Source organism: Drosophila innubila (genome assembly GCF_004354385.1).
Source record: "Drosophila innubila isolate TH190305 chromosome 2L unlocalized genomic scaffold, UK_Dinn_1.0 4_B_2L, whole genome shotgun sequence".
NCBI classification, from domain to species: Eukaryota; Metazoa; Arthropoda; class Insecta; order Diptera; family Drosophilidae; genus Drosophila; species Drosophila innubila.
The window spans coordinates 2,031,652-2,050,182 of NW_022995372.1; the positions used below are offsets into that span (position 1 = coordinate 2,031,652).

Below are 18,531 nucleotides of genomic sequence, written 5' to 3' on the forward strand. Positions count from 1 at the left end.
TCAAAATTTATTTAAAAAAAAAAAATATTTTTATTATTATTAATTTAATAAATCTCCTTTTATAATGTGAAAATGGATTTTTTTTAATTTATAAAAACATTTTATTTATATGTTGAATGGGCTCAGATTTCAGAAAAACCTTTTGAAAATTCAGCCATCATTTTAGTAAAATGTACAGGGTCATTTTTTAAGTAAAACTTCAAGAATTTGGAGCAACATTGAGATTTAGTATTTATTAAAAAAAATGTGAGCATATTGCATATGGCATATATAAGGTAAATTTTCTAAATTTTTGACTGGAAATATTTCCCTTTTTGGTGGTTTTTAGGGTGCGATTTTGTTGAGTGTTAAGAGAAGGATAGAGAAAGGGAATAAGCGAGTAAGTTGTGCTATATGCGATGGCGTTGCAGACATGGATGCCATTGTTTATTTAAGCCAATATCCGTTATTTAAGTTGCGCTTCCTTCCGCTAACCATTTGTTGCCCTTCTCTTTATTATTGTTGTAGTTGTTGTTGTTGCTGTTGTTGCTGTTGCAGTTGTCAGCTGTTTGTTTGGCTTTTGTTTGAAATATTTAGCACTGGGGCCAAAGCAAACAGCAAAAACAGCGCCTCTATTTGAACAAAAGTTCAACAAAACAAGCAAAATGACAATGACAACAACAGGAACAGCAACAACAACATATGCTTGTCTGGACTAAGTTTACGACTAGCTAAAGGAAGTGTGAACTTTTTGCCATTAAATAAAGTTACAGTCACAGTCACATACGGAGAGAAAGAGAGGGATGGAAGGGAAGAGCATGAGCAACGGGTCACAAGGACATGCGATAAATTGCTGCACAAAATCTCTGTCAAATTTGCCATCCCTTTTGACCGCAAATCAATGCGATTGGCCAAACAAAGTGCATTCCAATAAGCGACACATTTATTTGACACACACAAAATGAAAGGAAATTGGCAATAAAGAAGCAGCACAGCGAAAAGATACCCGGAACTACTGATTATGCTTCACAGCTTATACAATATTTTTATGCATACAAAATTAAAGATAATTTATAAAAATAAACACAAATATCAATTTTTTAATAAATAATATTTTTATTTAAAATATAAAATAAATATTAATACAATGCTTTGAAGTCAAGTTTAATTAGCATTGGTATTTTGTTTTTTAATTAGCAATTCATTTAATAATCTTAATTTTACTCTTCTTCCAGAAATTGTATAGGTCATTTTGTTTGTAAAAAAAACTCTTTGTCCTGGCTGACTGACCATTGTACACGCCAAGCCGTTCGAAGTGCGAACTTGAAATTTTGACACAGTATAGCTTAGATAAATTAATCATGAGAGAAGACGGTTTTTTATACATTTTCTTTTTTCTGTAGCAATACAAGTATATCAAATAAAAAATAAATAAAATAAAAATGAGATTGATATATATTATTTTTTCACACTTTAAATATAAGTTTTTTTGGATATTTTATTTGATCTATTTCTCTCTTTTTCTTGACTGAGTATACCCTTTTTAACCACTTTAAAGGAAACAGGTGAGAATTTCACAGAATAGTCTACAGAAAATGCGCATTGAATTGTGTGAGAGACATGAACTTGCACTGAGCACTGTGAGAGTGAGTATATAAGTATGTATGTGAGTGTATTCCGTGTGTGTACGTTGTGTAATTCAAAGGGCGTCAACGTAAGACATTAACTTTGACATCATACAAATAGCCTTTAAATCGATCAGATGTCGCCTGTGGCTCATGAAATATTACATTGACTTCAGAGTTTTCCTTTGTTATGTGCAGGAAATGTGAAAAACGTGTGAAAAATCAGAAATGGTCATACAATGCAATGAAAGAATTCAAAAGAGTTCCGCAAAAGGTAGCAAAAAACGTCCGTTTGTCAACCAAAAAGTAGGCAACATTTCTCAGTGTCCTTATAAAATTTGTAAAGCTTGTAATTCACAATTGGTTACAGCACAAGTTACATTCAAATACAGTTTCAGATGAATTTAATATAGCAAAAGTGAGCACAATGAGTAATTGGATCGATAGTTGGATTGATGAGCTACCTAGAGATAATAGCGATGTATCTTCGGAGAATGAAAGTCAATCCTCCAATTGCAGTCTAAGCTCATCGAGTAAAAGCAACCAGGCCGAAAGCGATAAGGAATACATGTGCTCATCGGACAATAAATACCATGTGAGTTTTACACATTTAATTATTCATATGTAACTAATTTCTAAACTCTACAGATTATACGTAAAACGAATTTAAATCGCTTTGTGCAGAAAATTGATAAAGCTGCTTCGTTGGATGATCAGGCTGCGGATTTGGTGGCCAAATGTGCCAATGCCTTTATCAAGGATGTTTCCATGCGACTTGTCAAATTGGCCAAGTATCGGAATGACACGCCTGGTCTATTAGATCTGAAATTCACCTTAAAGCGGGAATACAACATGGAATTCCCAAAGCCAAGTAACTCGGTTGCAGTACCACAGTAAAATTTGCTTCCTTTAATATTAATTATATAATTGTAATACTATTAAATTCTTAAAAACATATTAAACTTATTTAATAAAAATTAAATAAAAATATTTTATTCCACAAATGATTTAAAAATTTTACTATGAAACCATTTATAAATAAAACAAAAACAGTTAGAGAAAATAAACATCTGCTTATAATTAAAACATTCAAGCTGAATTTCCATGTCTCTCAACCTGAGATATTAATTATCGAAATCAATAAGACATGTCAATTCACTTTACATTACATTTTAAATATTAACTTATTTTATTTATTTAATAAACGTCAACAAAAAACTTAAACAAATTTTTTGGAGTTAAAGAAAAATTCAGAAAAAGTGATTTTAAATTAACAGTTAGATTAAATGTTATAAGACTTTTATTTTATAAATAACAAGATGATAAAATTTCGTAACTTTGAAATGAATTAAATTACTTGACTGTTTTTATTCAAATAAATAGCTAATCGATAGTTATTGTTTTTTTTTTTAATATTATTATTTTCCACTTGCAGCAACTCAATTGCTGCACAATTTCTGCTCAACTGTAACAAGTGTTGCAAGTTTATCGTGTACTCGTAAAAGGTACTCAACTTAAGGCAAGACAACTTTGTAAGCTGGTTAAAAGTTAGCTGAGCTTAGCACATTTTCATGTATGTTGATTTACAGACATGTCCAGTGCAAACTTAGCTTAACTTGGCCCAAACTGTGAGTGCCATTGGCAGCTCAAGGTGCTCAAGGTGAAGCTGAAATTGAAGTTGATGTCAGTCTGGTCTGTTTTGCTGAGAGGACACATTTTATCAACGACTCGTGCCACATCAGCTGGAATACTGTCTGACATGCAACGTCCGATGTTGGACGTTATCTAAATGGGGTAATAAACACGGCTAAAAGGGGAGCTGCTTAAGGCATTTCGGGTTGCCCATTATGCAGCTGCAAATGGCCAAAACTTCACCGGTTGCCTCAACATGTTTTGTGCTAATTAATGTCAAAAGCCGTGCAACTGGCAGCGGCCATTTTGTTTTGCCAGCGCACACACACAGATACAAACAAGTGAAATTTAAACCCGGAAGTTTATTGTTGCAACAATGGCGCGCGTTTGCAACGGAAGCCTCGACGTTGCCGTCGCTGTCGACGTCGACAGAGGAGTATTCAACGCTCTGGACATTGCATGCTGCTCCACTATCTGCTCCTCTTTCTGCTCCACTTTCTGCTGCTGCCATCCACAAAACTTTTCCTAAATAAAATCCTTCGAGTATAAATGAAATGCAAACTTTTTTTCCGGTAAGCTGACGTTCTAATTGTTTACAGACCGATATTCCTAGAATTTCCACACCGTTTTTCTTCTTCTTCTTCTTGCTGTTGTTTCTATTATTACTATTCATTGTTGTTGTCTTATTTTTTATATTTTTGTTTTGGGCTATCTGCCATAGCTGAGCGTGGCGCTATGTTAATTGTACTCAGTAGCTAAAGCATCTGGAGAGTGAGGTATATTAACTACAAAAAATAATAATAATAACACACAAAAATTTTTAGGGCATTTTAATTTTTAGTATAATTTCTTTTTATGTTACATTTGTAGGGGATCTCGACTCTGAAAGCGAAATTTTTTATGGAGAAATGGCTTTTCAAAAGGGAGTACATAAGGTCTTCCAGTTTAAATTTCACAAATTGCCCTCAAGGGGTATTAAATTTTTGTCAAGAATGTGTTAAGCGAAACTTTTTTACTTAAAAATTCCTTCAACAAACTTTCCAATCACAAACTGCCTTCCATCAAGCTTTGTAGTATTGGCACTCCATAAATTACCCTATCAATAAATTATAAAGATAAAACCTTTCAACCTTATTTTGAACCTGAAGTCTTACATTATTAAATGGAAATCAGTTGCTCATTTCATTTCATGAAAAGTCTAGACTAATTTTGTTTAAATTTAAAATTTTGCTAAAAGGGATATTAAATTTATACGTCATCTAATGGTCGAGTATGCTCGCCAGTGATTTGATTATTTTTTTGTACAATTTTTATATAGCCAACGGCCAACTTACTTTTTAAATAATTTAGAACAATTTTGCTGTCGCTGATGCTAACTCTGATCCCTCAGCTGTTGTTGGACAACTTTAAATGGCAACCTAATAAGGAGCAGGAGCGGAAAATGTTAAATATTAAAGAGGAAAAGCGTTGCAATGGTTGCGATGCGTTTACGTGCTCGTGCCAACATAATTGCGCTTAAAATCGTTTAAGTGTTTTATAATCCAACCGTTTTTTGTGGCATCATCAAAGGAGGGAAATCCCAACAACTACAACAAAAAGTGGAGAAAATAAAAATATGGGGAAAATGCTGAAATGGCTTTTTAAAGCATTTACCATGGAAGCGGCTTCTGTGCTTCTCTGTGTGCTGGTCAGTTAAGGCAATGCCACACGCAAAGCCCTCATCGAAAACCTCACATGACACACACGCACAACCGAAACGCACACACACACACATCCTCACACACATATCTGTGCCCATTAAAAACTGTGCAAAACTCTGCGCGTCGCTAGCGGATTTTCATTTTTTTTCTTTTTTTGGTTTTCCTTTTTTGGTTTGTGGAACGGAGGATTGTAGGAGGTTTTTCCGTGTGGCTTGTAGTTGTATATGAGCCATGCCCACAGATGCCACCGCCCACTTGCGGTGATTGTTGGCCCAAAGTTACTGCCATATAAGTGGGTTAATTACGACACAGATCTGCGGCTGGCAGCCAAAAAGTTTAAGCGAAAATTTCTCAGCTCAGCTTACGACTGAAATACCGAAAATAATCGCAAATTATACTCATTATAATTATGTAAAAATACTGAGCTTCCATAAAGAATCAGTGTGGCCATATTAAGTAATATTAATAACACTGCAGTATTTTCATATTAATTTACGAATTGTTTTTGTGTATTTTAAGTGCGGATTTTCCTTCGACTGTTGCAGTATTTAAAATTATAAAAATATTTTTGGTCCTCATCTGGTATTTCATTTTGGATAATTATAAAGTCAATAATAATTTGGCAAATAGCAATCAAATCATGCCTCATTTTAAATTATTTCTTTATTATTCAAGTATCGGCATTTTATAAATACAATATTTAATTAAAAATTTATTGAAAATTTTTTAGAGTTTTTCTGTAAATAAAATGAGTGCCTACAGTATTGATTTTGAAAATTTCTTGAGTTTTTAATAACTTTTAAAGCATTTCACTTTTATAAGTAATTTTTGTAATTTAAAAATTACAATAATTTTATTATTTTTATTATTTTTTATAGTAACTTTTTAAAACTTAAATTTAAGCACGCCGGAATGCCTCAACTGTCGCATATGCGATATGCTTGGAAATTATTTATGCGATCTATGAGCGATGCTAACTATGTGTACACATGCTCTAAATAAAAATACCAGCATTTACACACACTCACACACACAGAGCTGACACACTAGTTCTTAACCCATTGAGGTCACATCTGTGTGTATGAATGGTTGTGTTGAACTCTTCTGCAGACCTAAATGCATTTTCTTTATAACACCACTCAAAGGCCATACAGAGGAGCTGAAAATATATATACACACAAACACACTCAATATACACACAAGATACAGGTGTATCTGGCCCAGAGGGGCTTTGAAAACCACTTGCAACACCACTTGCGGCAATTGAGAAAAAGTTGCCACTTAAAGCAGAACTTAAGACACTCAAGTGCCAGGCCTCAAGTACACACAACACAACCACACACAAATGAACAGATATGCATACATGTATATATTAAAATGTATCTAGATACAAACCAGTTACAACAGCTGCCACACACATATGCAAATACATGCATGTACAGTGCCTCACAGCTTATTTGACCCACTGCTCTAACATCCTACAAATATTTAATTAATTAATCTTTTCATAAAAAGCAGGTATACATTAAATTTAAATGATGATTTTAAAATTAATACTTAGAATTTAACAATATATTTTTATTTAATTTTTAGTATGTATTGTATGTGATTGATCAAAATATATAAATAAAATATAGTGGGTCAAATAAGCTGTGTGCCACTGTATGTTGCAGCCACTTAGATGGGTTAAAGCTGAGAATCTGAGTTGGAATCGGAGTCGGAGTCGTTGGATTTTCATACCTGTAAGAGACAAACAAACAAAGAGACAAATAAACAAAACAGTTACAAAGATACACAAGTAATAATAATGTGTAGTTATGTGTGTTGTGGTTAGTTCTATGAATATGCATAAACTCGGAAAAAGGAAACAACTCCACTTGAACAGTATATAAAAACATACTAAATAGAAGTGTGTTTTTTTGCAACGGGAATTATGCTTATTTAAATAGCAAACAAATATAAGTAGAGCACTAGATAGACTGTCAGTCTTCAGACTAAGTATCTTTTATGTCAGTATCTTTTACCTAAAGCTATGCATATGTACATACATACATATATGTGAAAGTAACTCGGCAACCGATGACATGTTTTTACCCTGCGGTGTCATGTGAAGCGCTTAAATCTTTTGAAAATATCTAAATTGTTCTCTATGGCTTTTGTGTCAGCTGTCTCAGCCAGACAATGCTCTCCCATCTCCCGTCTTCCTTTCTCTCTCTCTCTCCTTGTCTTTCCTGCATGTGTGACATGCATTATTCTGTTTTTGACTTTGCCACAAACTACACAAAAATGTTGTTGTTACTGCCACATCTGAAGCGAAGTTCATTGTAAGCCGCATTGGGGATTTGCCTCTGTGACAAATGCAATTTATTGTACTTCGGTTCAAAGCTGCAAAGTTGCAAGTCTCTAAGCTGCAGCAAATCTAATTCATCTTTCAAATTAGCAACCCATACAATCAATGACAGCAGAGTTTCATATTTTAATTCTGAGACAAAAACTTTTTCGCATTATCAGTACTGGTAAGTAACGGTAAAGAAAATCAATTTTGAAACATTTTAAAATTTTAAGATGTGAATAAATTTAAATATATTTAAATGCAGAATGTATTAAAGGCAAAATCACGATCAAAATGACATTCCGCTTAAAAATCGGTTCAGTTTTGATCAAGTTATGACTGTTTGAAGTTCGTCAGACTGCGGATTTAGCCACTTTACAAGTCAAAATTTTTGTTCAATTTCACATGATTTTTTACAAATAAATGAAAGGTCTCAGAATCAAGTTTAAAGTGTTGTTTTATACTAATTATGATACAAGGAGTTGATTAAAAGTGAAAACTTGAGATTTAAAATTTGAACTTTTTCGAAATTTCAAAGGGGGGACCCTTAGCATCGAAATTAATATCTAGTAGAATCTAGGGGAATATATATTTTTTTTTAAGAATTTAATAAAATTTAAATGCAGAACGAATTAAAATGCCAAATAATAATTAAAATGACATTCCGTTTGAAAATCGGTTCAGTTTTGATCAAGTTATGACAGTTTGAAGCGGGTTAGACTGCGGATTTAGCCACTTTTAAATGATATTCCGCTTGAAAATCGGGTCAGCTTTGATGAAGTTATGACAGTTGGAAGTTGGTCAACTCTTTGAACTAGCCACTTTACCATAACCGTACCGGTACAAACGTTTCGGTATTCGGTTCTTGACAGAGAATTTTCATTCGGCTACGGTTTCAGTTCCGATACTAAAAATTAAACGATTAGTTGCGGTTAACGGTTCCGGTGTTATTCCCTAAAAATTAACGTTAAACAAGCTTCTATTCAGAGCTATTTAAAATGTATACTCAATATCAAATTTATGATGAAATTGTTTAGACAGCTAGTGTCATTGTAACTCAATCGCTGAAGCGAACAATACTTTGTGACAAGCGAAAGCCCCAAAAGTGGCATAAATATTATTTTACGGCATACTTTTCTGCACCAACACAACAAATACACACAATCACATAACTCATACGCCCTGTGGCTGTTTTAGTTATTTACATAAATCAAAGAATCTATGCATATTTCGTTCGGATTCAGGGATTCATCCCAATTGCTTTGTATTGACAACGACACGCATTACGCTGATTAGCTGCTTGTTGTGTCAAGGACTTTTTTAAATGTGCCACGGTGGCGTGGCGTCACTTTAATTATATTAATCAAAGGCAGCTGCTTGACAGCTGTTTGCGGTTGAATGGTAAGCATACAATAGGACGCAAGACCGTAAAGGACTTCAACACGTCTTGCCTGTTGCGCCCCTATATTTATTGCCCAGTAATTAAAGGGAGAACGGATTAATGAGTTTGTGGTAATGCAGTGCTTTATCCTATGTATAAATTGGATTATTTAATTATTTTTTGAATATTCCCAGACTTTTAGACTTTTAAATACTTATGTTATCAGTTTTAATTTTACTTGTTTCTTATTAAATGTATTTAATTTTTTAATTTAAATCAATCTTTCCTAATTGTACTTTATTTTTGAAATCTAAAATTTCGTTTTGTCAACTGCTTAAAGTTTATATTGAATAAAAATATAAAATTAGTCCTACAATCTTTATTTTCATTTATTTGTTGCTATTAATTAATATTATATTATATTTTAATATATATTAATTAAATTATATTTTTGTCCTATCAATAAAGACCAAACCTTTTCTTTTTGGGTTCTTGTTTAGTTCAATTATTTTATTATTTATTTAATTATAATTAATAGTTGCTTAACTGTCTTGAAATACTGCATACAAAACAAAATTTGAAAATGGAAGTAATTTTTAAATAGTTTAGTGGATATTTTTTAGTACTTCTTTATTTTATTTAGCCTCTTGCTAATATTTAATATATTTATTATTTATAAAAATTTATATTTTATTGGCTAAAATTAAAGTATTTGACAAATATTTACAATAAAAAAAAAACGATTACAAATTTTCAAAGGAAAGGATTTTTTTTGGATTTTGTTTTATGTTTTTTTTACAGCACGCATACTTGGCGTCTAACAGTCGATCATCTTGACTGCAGCGTTCTTACTTGTTGAGAGATGCTCGACTGGTCACAGTCTTTCCTCTTCCTCTGTCCAGTGTCCAGTGTCCATCGCCCACAGCCCACTGCTAATCTAATAAGTTGCCTAACAGACCGCAGATATAGCTGCTTGTAATCTAAAAACACGAACTGTAAGCCTGTGTGTGTGTGAGAGAGTGTGTGTGTGTGAGAGAGTGTGTAAGTGTGGGTATGTGTGGCTTTGTGGTGTCTCACCCAGAAGTATCTCAGCATCATCGACAAGTATCTCTGCAGTCAGTATACCAATGCATATTGTTGTGGTTTATTCTGAAGCAAGGATCATGTGTGTGTGTGTGTGGTGCATGTTGCATGTTGCATGTTTCATGCACTTGCGGTTGCTCAAAGATTTGATTGCAAGTGTAATTCAAGCACGCTTCGTTGGTCAGATACAATTTGGCTTCAATAACGCCTGACTTGGTTTGCTATGCCGAATTTTCTTCATTTTCCCATTGCGCACATTCAGCCATTTTCCTTTTTCATTTCCTCTCGATGCATTTGTTTTAAAATTAAAGTGTTATGCAGCCTTTGTGCCCTGTACTGCAACCCAAACCATCTTCAGCTTCTATTCCCCTGGCCTGTTTGGTAGTGCCACAAAAAATAGGGACAAAGCACAGGAGCTCGTGCAGCGTCTGGGGACGTCCTGCTTCGTGTCCTGTTGCTGTTGCATTTCCAGCATTTTCCAGCTTTCCTCGTATCTGCTGTATGTGAATTTTGCTCTGCTTTTTCGCCTTCTAAGTTATGTGCGGCAAACGAGTTCTGATTAAGCTCAGCACCGCGGGCTATCAGGACAACAGGACAACGGGACAAAGGGACAACGGGACAGCGGGCGGTGTGGAATTGTGAAAAGCATCTGTGTCTGTGTCTCTTACTTTTCCTTAGCTCCTTTTCGCCTTTTTTTTGCTCATATTATTGAATGACGCTCATAAGTATGCTATAGTTTTTGTATTGCGTTTTTGTTTCAGGTTTTCGGTATGTAAAACGATAAATATGCTTTGTAATCAATTCTATAGCACAGCTGGTTGTTAATACTCCAACTTCATCAACAGTCTTTTGTCGGACTTGTAGAAATACAAAGTCATATTTTATATTTTCACTCACAATAGCTGAATAAACGCCTATACATGAATTCTGTGTCAAATTTTAAGGCTGAGTAAATTGTATTTAAAATTTTCTATCATCTTACAATAACTGTTACAAGTGATTGAAAACTTGTAAAAAAAAGTTAATGGTTTAATAATTTTAATATTAATATGTTGCATAAATAGAAGCACTGAATCGATTTTCTTATCATAAATTATTAAATTATTTCCATAATCACTCTGTTAAAATGTTCTTAATCTACTTCACATATATATTTTATTAAGTTTTAGCTTTAAATTATTTTACTTACTTTTAAGAATATTATAAATTAATTTTAGTTTTCTATTTTATAATATATTTCATTATTATTATAAATTAATTACTATAATGCCGTAGCTCCCGAATGATTTATAGCAACCTAAATCCACAATTATATAAATTGGATTTATTAAAATTCAAAGCTTGTCAAATCCAATCATTTGATGAGAATCTAATTGGATTTTCTGAAATTTTGTGAATTGCAAATAGTATAAAACAAATTAAACTACATGTTGAAATGACAGCAAAGTTTATTTAATAAACAGACCAATGAAATGAGTTAAAGTCTAAATATTTGCCAATTGGTTTATATGCCAATGTAAGTAATATATTTAGTAAAATGATACAAATAATTGGCAAGAGAAATACGTGAAAAAAGGACAAATAATTTGTTGGGCTTACAATGTCATTAACAATAAATGACCACAAAATGCATTGTGGATAGCGCAAAAACAAACAATAAATATTTAAGCAAGCTGCCAGATATTGTTTAGCTTATTGTTGTTGTTGTGCTTGTTGTTGTTGCTGTTGGTTGTTAATGTTAATTAATTTGAACTAAGCGGCTTCTGCATATAAATAGCGTAGACCAAATGACATTGAAGCCCAACAAGATAATTATTAGTTATTTAAACAGCTTTTGTTACATATTTAATGCAAATCCGTTGCGATTTATGTAGCTGACAGCCAAGAGAAGAAAAGAGAGAGATAGAGAGGCAAAGAAGCGAAAAGGGAATTACAAATAGACTACCCCTTATTCTCTATTTCTCAACAATAAGTATAATGCCCACGGCAAATATTGATTGTTCTTTTGTATACCCTAGAACAAAAGGCATGAACTCAAGAGGCTACACAAAAGTTGCATTAAGTCTTGAGAATTTATATATAACAATTTAAAATTTAAAATATAAATGGGAAATATAAATGTAACTATCATTAAAAAAAAATATGAAAAGAGTAGTTTATTTTATGGGTCAGCAATATATTTAAGAAAGGCTTTATGGATTTAATTTTGAGTATGATTTTAATTGTGACTTAGAATATATTAATACCTTTGAAACTAAATGCATTAAGTACAGAAGAATTGCATAAATTTTCTCTTTCTCAGTTTCCCATAATGATGTAAAAATACATCGAAAAATCGGAACCTAGATATTCAGGGAAACGGTTTTCACCATTTCAGCTCGATGTTTTATTTGCTAGTTGAGAGATAACTACATTAATTTTATCGATTTTAACATGTTGATATTAAGCTTGATTTTCTTGTTTCTCAGTTGCTAATTGAATTTTCAAAAAATTTTACTTATGGTATAGCTGACAGCTTTTTTTGTATTTATTATATAATGTCATAATGTCAACTTTTAATTTAAATTATTTATTTCATTAATTTTTTATCTAGCGCTAAAGAAATGCGTTTATTCATTTCACCGTTCATTTAAATATTTATATTTACTGGGTATATTTTTGCATCTTTGTCATTTCCAACGAATTCTTTTGTGCTTTGGGTCATACAACAAGTGCAAACATAAATCTTATAATTGCCTGACCCGATTCGTGATATCGATAGCAAACCTAAAGGTCTTTACAGTCCTTATTCTAATGACTTTTTTTGTGTTAAGTTGCCAAACAATGGCTGCGCACTTTCTCTTTCTTTCTCTCCCTCTCTCTGTCTCTCTTCTTGCTCGAGGCCACTCGAGATAAATCACAGGCATAAACCAAAGCAATAAATAATAAATCACCGCTAACAATTTGTACAGTGAGCCCAAAACTCCAACAAAAGCGTGAGAATGGAATGATGGGCGGAAAAGGGGGAATGGAGGAAAAGGGGAAAGTCCCGCTGACAACTCAAAAACGGGAGTTCAGCGGGAATGCAACGCTGCCTGACCGCAGGCATTTCTGAAAATTATGCATTCAGTTGAAATACTATAATTAAATTAATTGCTTGGAAAAGGATATGCAGTAAAACAGTGTGGCCAATGCCAATTTTTGGAGTAAATATTTTGTGAAAATGCAGTCAGCTATAATTATAGACTTAATTGCTTATCAATGTATGTCAGACAAAGCTTTAAAGTTAATGCCGAGCTTTTAGCTCAATTATTACATGTGTTATAGCAATTAATCATAATACGATTTCAATTGAACTTTTAAATATATTTTGTAAAAGAAACTTTACGCTACAATGCCAATCAAAAGCTTTGTAAAGACAATGATGAACTTCTAATTTATTAATATTAGTAAATAGACTATATAGAATTCAAAGCTCTCAGTTAATGCTCTATTCTAAAATTCTAGAAAACCTTTTTTATCTTGTTAATTAACTTTATAAGTTTGTGAAAGAAATCAAATTTGAGCTTTAATAAGCTATCAAGTTTGTTCATTATTTTTCTTTAAAACACCCAGCTACATTTACCAGTAAAGTTATATCAAATTTTAATATAATTAAGTTTTCATGTGTTTCAAGGCTTGTAATTTAAAATGCTCATGAGTCAATAAAATTTTTTTTATTAAATATTTTTGTAATGAGTTAAGTTCATGTTATTATATAAAAGAAAAATTTTTATAAAAGGGAAAAAATGCTTTTACAAATTTATACAAATTCAAACTTGTTAGAACAACGCAACTTATATTTTAAAACTAATAACAGTCACAAGCTCATGAAAACCTTCAACAAATTGCCTAATGAGCTAAGCGTTCAATTCTGTAAATGAATAAATGTTGAAAAATGCATTGCGAGAGTTGAACTATGTTAAACGCAATTTGTGTGTGCAAATCAAATGTGCAACTGCAACAGCAACTGAAATTGCAACTGGAATTGCAAATGCAACTGCAACAGTTACCATAATGCGCCGTCAGTCGTTAATCAAAGTTAAAATGCGTTAAACAAGCGCTACAAATGCTACAAAATGTGCATTTCGACGCCTTCACATGGCCAACTGGTCAGGACCGAAGAGAAAGAGAAAGACAAAGAAGAGAGAGATTGGGAATAAGGCAAAACAGACACTGCTGAAAGCTTAGCTATTTTATAGCTAGTTTTGGCAATTTTCAAAGTTCGATTGCTAAAAATATTGAAAAATCTGGATATTTAAAAAAATATATATAGATATGATTACTTGATTCAAGCTCAACTCTTTATATGACTAAAATAAAGTTAATTAATTAATATTAATAAAAATAACATTATTTTATTTTTTATCGTTTATTTAAGCATTCTTAACATATATATAAAAAAGTTAGACAATAAATAAATAAATAAATCAATAAATATTAAATATAAAAAATAAAATAAATACTTAATAAAAATTAAGTAATGTTAATAAACAAAACAAAATTTAGTATAAGTAAAAATTGTCTAATGATAAACCAAATCTAATAATAATAATAATACGGTAGCCTAAAATTTTCAAATGTTAATGATTAACATATTTAAGTGAGTTGCGCAGTAATTTAAAAGTTTTATACTAGGATAATACAATAAATCAAATGAAAAATGAAACTAAATATGTTTTTTTTTTCGTTATCAAAGATTAATTATTATTATGAACAGTATTTATTTTATAATATTTTTATATTTAATAAATTCCTAAGAATTCTTTAGTAAGAACTTTATACCAATTGATAAATTTATGCTTATTATAAGAACAAGAATTTTATTCAATATAATTTATATTTGTTGGTTTTTTCTAAAGCTATTTATCCATGCAAATTTAACTAATTTTTGTTATTTGGTTACTGTTCCACCAGAAATTGACAACACTGAAAACGGGGCCAGTTTAGACAGAGTTTGCTTTCGGGTGTCGACTGTTGATAGTGTGCATTGCAGCGACTTCCGTTTCCTTTGGCAGCGTTGCCTTTTCCGCTCAGCTCACTCTACGCTCCCTCTCTCTATCACTCTTCCCAATTCCTTTCTCTCTCTCTCTTAGTTATGCATTTCCCTCGATGTTTGCATGTTTGCAAATTTTGAGCTGGCGACGCGTTATAAACAAAGTTTATTACAACATTGGCCGCCGGCTGCCATCGACTAAGACTGAATGCTCTCTGCTTCAGGGAGGAAGAGTAAGGAGGGGAGAAAGCAGTGGAAAAGGAGGTGGAGGGATGTAGTAGGGTGCCTGGTTTAATGCACAAGCATTGTTGCACTCTCTTGGCACTTGAGGCACATAACTTGTCGAGAATTTTATGCGCGCCACGTTGCCGCTGACAAAATGGCGACGGCTCGACAATGTTGTACTTAGATATGCAATTCGTGACCCCAATCAGAGCACGTCCTCAGACCATAACATCATATTTATATATATATATATATATTCCACATTCCCACATTCATTGCCATATTCAGTTGGCAGCTATCAATGCAATTTGTCAGATGGCAACAAAAAGGAAATTGCTGGCAAATTTGTGGTAATTACAATATTATCTTGATGCATTTCATTAAGGCCTCAAATTGCCAATGACACAAGCCATTAAATTATTTTAACAGATCGGTAAATATAAATGTAAAAAATCGAAAAGGCAACTCTACAAAGAAAGTGTTGCCGTTTTTCTTTTAAATAAAAATTATCAAGATTTAAAAACTTGCTATTGGAATAATCCAAAGAGTAATATTTAAATGGAAAAAATTCAATTTTAAAACCATAAGTATTTAACTAATTTATAGAAAGATATAAATAATATTTATATAACTAGTCGATAAAAGTATTTAAATTTATTTGGGTTAAATGCTTGAATGTGCTTTAAAAGCTCTTATACTAATAACGCCATTCGATAAATGTATGTATGAAGTAAAAAAAGAAAGGATTAATTAAGAAGAGTATTAAAACACTGAAGTTTGTTTATGAAAACTTTAGGCTCATTGGAGAAAAAATATATAAAGTTATTTTGAAAGAAATCAAAGCTTTCTAGTGCAAATTTTGATTTGATGAAAGCTTATTCAACCATATCTTATCAATCAACATATAAATACATGAGCTCAAATTCAGCTTCTGTCTTTGTACGCTTGTAAACACATTGAAAAGTCAATTCAAACGAGTTAAATTAGATATTTATTAATAAACGGCTGCCACAGAACGAAATGTGAATAAACAATTTCGTTTATCGCCTGTTTGAACCGAATACAGCTGACAACTTAATAAAATACAGACCAATAGACGAATTGCAATAGAATTTATTTTTAATTTTGTCTTTTGCTCGGATCACTTTGATTGGCATCTCAGAGTTTTCAGCTTCTTCTCTGCCGTTTTATTAACGCAATTGCGGATGCTCTGGCAGATAGAATAAGATAGTAGAAGAAGAGAGAGAAAGTAAAGAGAGGAGGCGATTTCATTGTGTATTGTGTTTGAACGCTTTGATTACGTCAAGGTTCTTGCAATTGCTTTTTGCCTTTTGTTGCTTTTCTTGTACTTTTGCTTTTTGCCTTGGCTTTTTGTTCGTCTGCTATCAAGTTTGGATTTTATTAAATGCCGTCTATTGATTTTGAATGCCGACGCCCACAAAAGTTGCCAACAACTTTCACTCAACTACTACTATTTTAATTAGAATTTTCCCCTTCAAACTTCAGCTGTCAGTCAAAAGTGCAATACATATATATTTAAATTAGCAGCTAACGTTTTATGCTTGTCTAACAGTGCGTATGAGTGACTCACAATTTGAAATATATATGGCAAATATGTAGTTCAAAGCTCGTTAACTGCCAGCTAAAAGTTGATCCTTCTTGTTGCTGTTGTTGATAGAAAAAAGAAAAAAGAATCAGCTAATTGCACAACGCTGCGTATACGTGATACGTGCGCACATTTAATGAATTTAATTAAGTTGATCACAAAAGCTTCATATGAAAAGCACAAAAAACGGTCTAAACACTTCACAAACAACCAACTTTTCTATAACACACACATATATGTGTGTGAGTTTGTAAATGTGTGTGTGCGTATCAGTTGCTGGCTAAAAAACCGACAGCAGCTTGAGGGCTATCTTTGAGACATTCTCTCCCATTCTATTGCACATATCTTCGTTAAAAGTTCTTAAAAGTTTACTTGACTCTGTTTCATACGTGTCTGTGTGTGTGAGTGTGTGTGTCCAAAACAGGACTAAGTGTCCTGGCAAATGCAGCTTGGCATTTTGCCTAGGCATACACTCCAACAAAGGACATCACTTTTTTATATTTTGTTGCCGTTTTGTTTCTGTTTGTGCAACATCTAAAAATTTCGAAAAATATTTCTAATTAAAACTACATACAAGATTCTCAATTGTTTTTGCTTTTCTTCTTGTTTTCTTCGTTTCTACTGCCTGCAAAAATGTATTGCAATTAGAACTTAAGTTTAGCTAAAGTTACATAGCACTTCTTATATTGGCTTTGTTGTTTTGTTGCCTTGTCGCATATTAGTTGCACTTGCTGCAAGTTTATGATGAGTCTCATTAGTCTCTTGGCAACGTCTGCAACCGTTTGAAGTTTCTACTTAGTCGAATTTCTAATCAATTTTGCAGAATTGGGTAAAGTAAACTTTTGAGTGCAAGTTTGAAGTAAACAGCTGTGTTCTATTTCCATTCACTTTAATTCTTGAGACAATCCGATTCTTACGAATCTACGATTTTTAGTAATTGAATTGAAAATGAAAATTGGAAGTAGCAAGAAACTTTATTACAGTTATCAATAGGAGAAAACGAGAGGTAAACCGTTTTAATATTCCGTTAAAGACAAAAAACATGTTTTTTTTATTTTTTTTTTCGTCTCTAAATGCTGTTATGTTTATTTTTTTGAATATATATATATATATATATATATTACAATTTTATTTTTATATCCAGAATGCATGCATATTTAAAATATACCCTTCAAATTTTGTAAAGCTCTTAATAAAACATGCAATTCGAAACTGAAATAATAACACGATTTTTGGTTTCTCTTACTTATCAGTTAGCCCTCGATATTTCTTTGTCATGTCTCTCTTTTTTATTTCTTCTCTTCATTTTATCTTTTGTACTCTGCTTTTCCTCAGTCTCTTCTTAGTTTAGTATTACAATTTGAGCTGAATGCTAGAAATAGCACTTATGTCGATTGCTTGTCAATTTCGATTACTAAGTTCGATTACTTATATGTCAGCACATGTCACTCTTCCTTTTGAAGCTCTCTATTTATCTTTAGCTTTTTTCCTTTGTTATTCTTCCATTGCATTTGATTAACAACTAGCTTTATTGAATCCACACACACGATAAAGTTATAACAGATTAAACTCAGCGCTTGAGCTGAATTTTGGTTCGATTATTTATTATAGATTGCACTAAATTGGTTAATCTTTCAGTCATCGAAAGAATTATCCTATTTATGATGAACTTCTCTCATTTTCTCTGCTTTCCATTGATATGATTTTCCCTAGCTAAAAAAAAAACAATTTCATTTCAACACTAGTTTGATTTTGAAGTAAAGATCACACTCAGTTTTTTACAACTAAAAAATAATCATAATAAAATTAATTCAAATTAAAACTTAAGATTAATAAATTAATTAATTAAAAATATAGAAATCAGTAAATACTTATTTAATATTTAAAGATTAAGTTTTAAATTTACTTGTACTACGCAGTTTCCTCTATCTCTATCTGTCTCTATCTTTTTTTC

General features: G+C 32.1%; 2 protein-coding genes across 2 annotated transcripts in view; one reads left to right on the plus strand and one right to left on the minus strand.

The window, feature by feature from the left end:
* LOC117781569 (neural cell adhesion molecule 2) overlaps positions 1-18,531 on the minus strand; it is a 106,132-nt gene that overhangs the window by 47,710 nt on the left and 39,891 nt on the right.
* LOC117781570 lies at positions 2,025-2,517 on the plus strand. The gene is made up of 2 exons (XM_034618340.1): positions 2,025-2,199; positions 2,253-2,517. Exons 1-2 carry the CDS (start codon positions 2,032-2,034, stop codon positions 2,499-2,501), a joined length of 417 nt encoding a protein of 138 aa, XP_034474231.1. The 5' UTR covers positions 2,025-2,031; the 3' UTR covers positions 2,502-2,517.

Bases quoted from the DNA above. Each gene is read 5' to 3' on its own strand.
- LOC117781570 (XM_034618340.1), top strand. From the start codon at position 2,032: ATGAGTAATTGGATCGATAGTTGGATTGATGAGCTACCTAGAGATAAT. The intron at 2,200-2,252 runs GTGAGTTTTACA...TAAACTCTACAG, and splicing joins CATCGGACAATAAATACCAT to ATTATACGTAAAACGAATTT.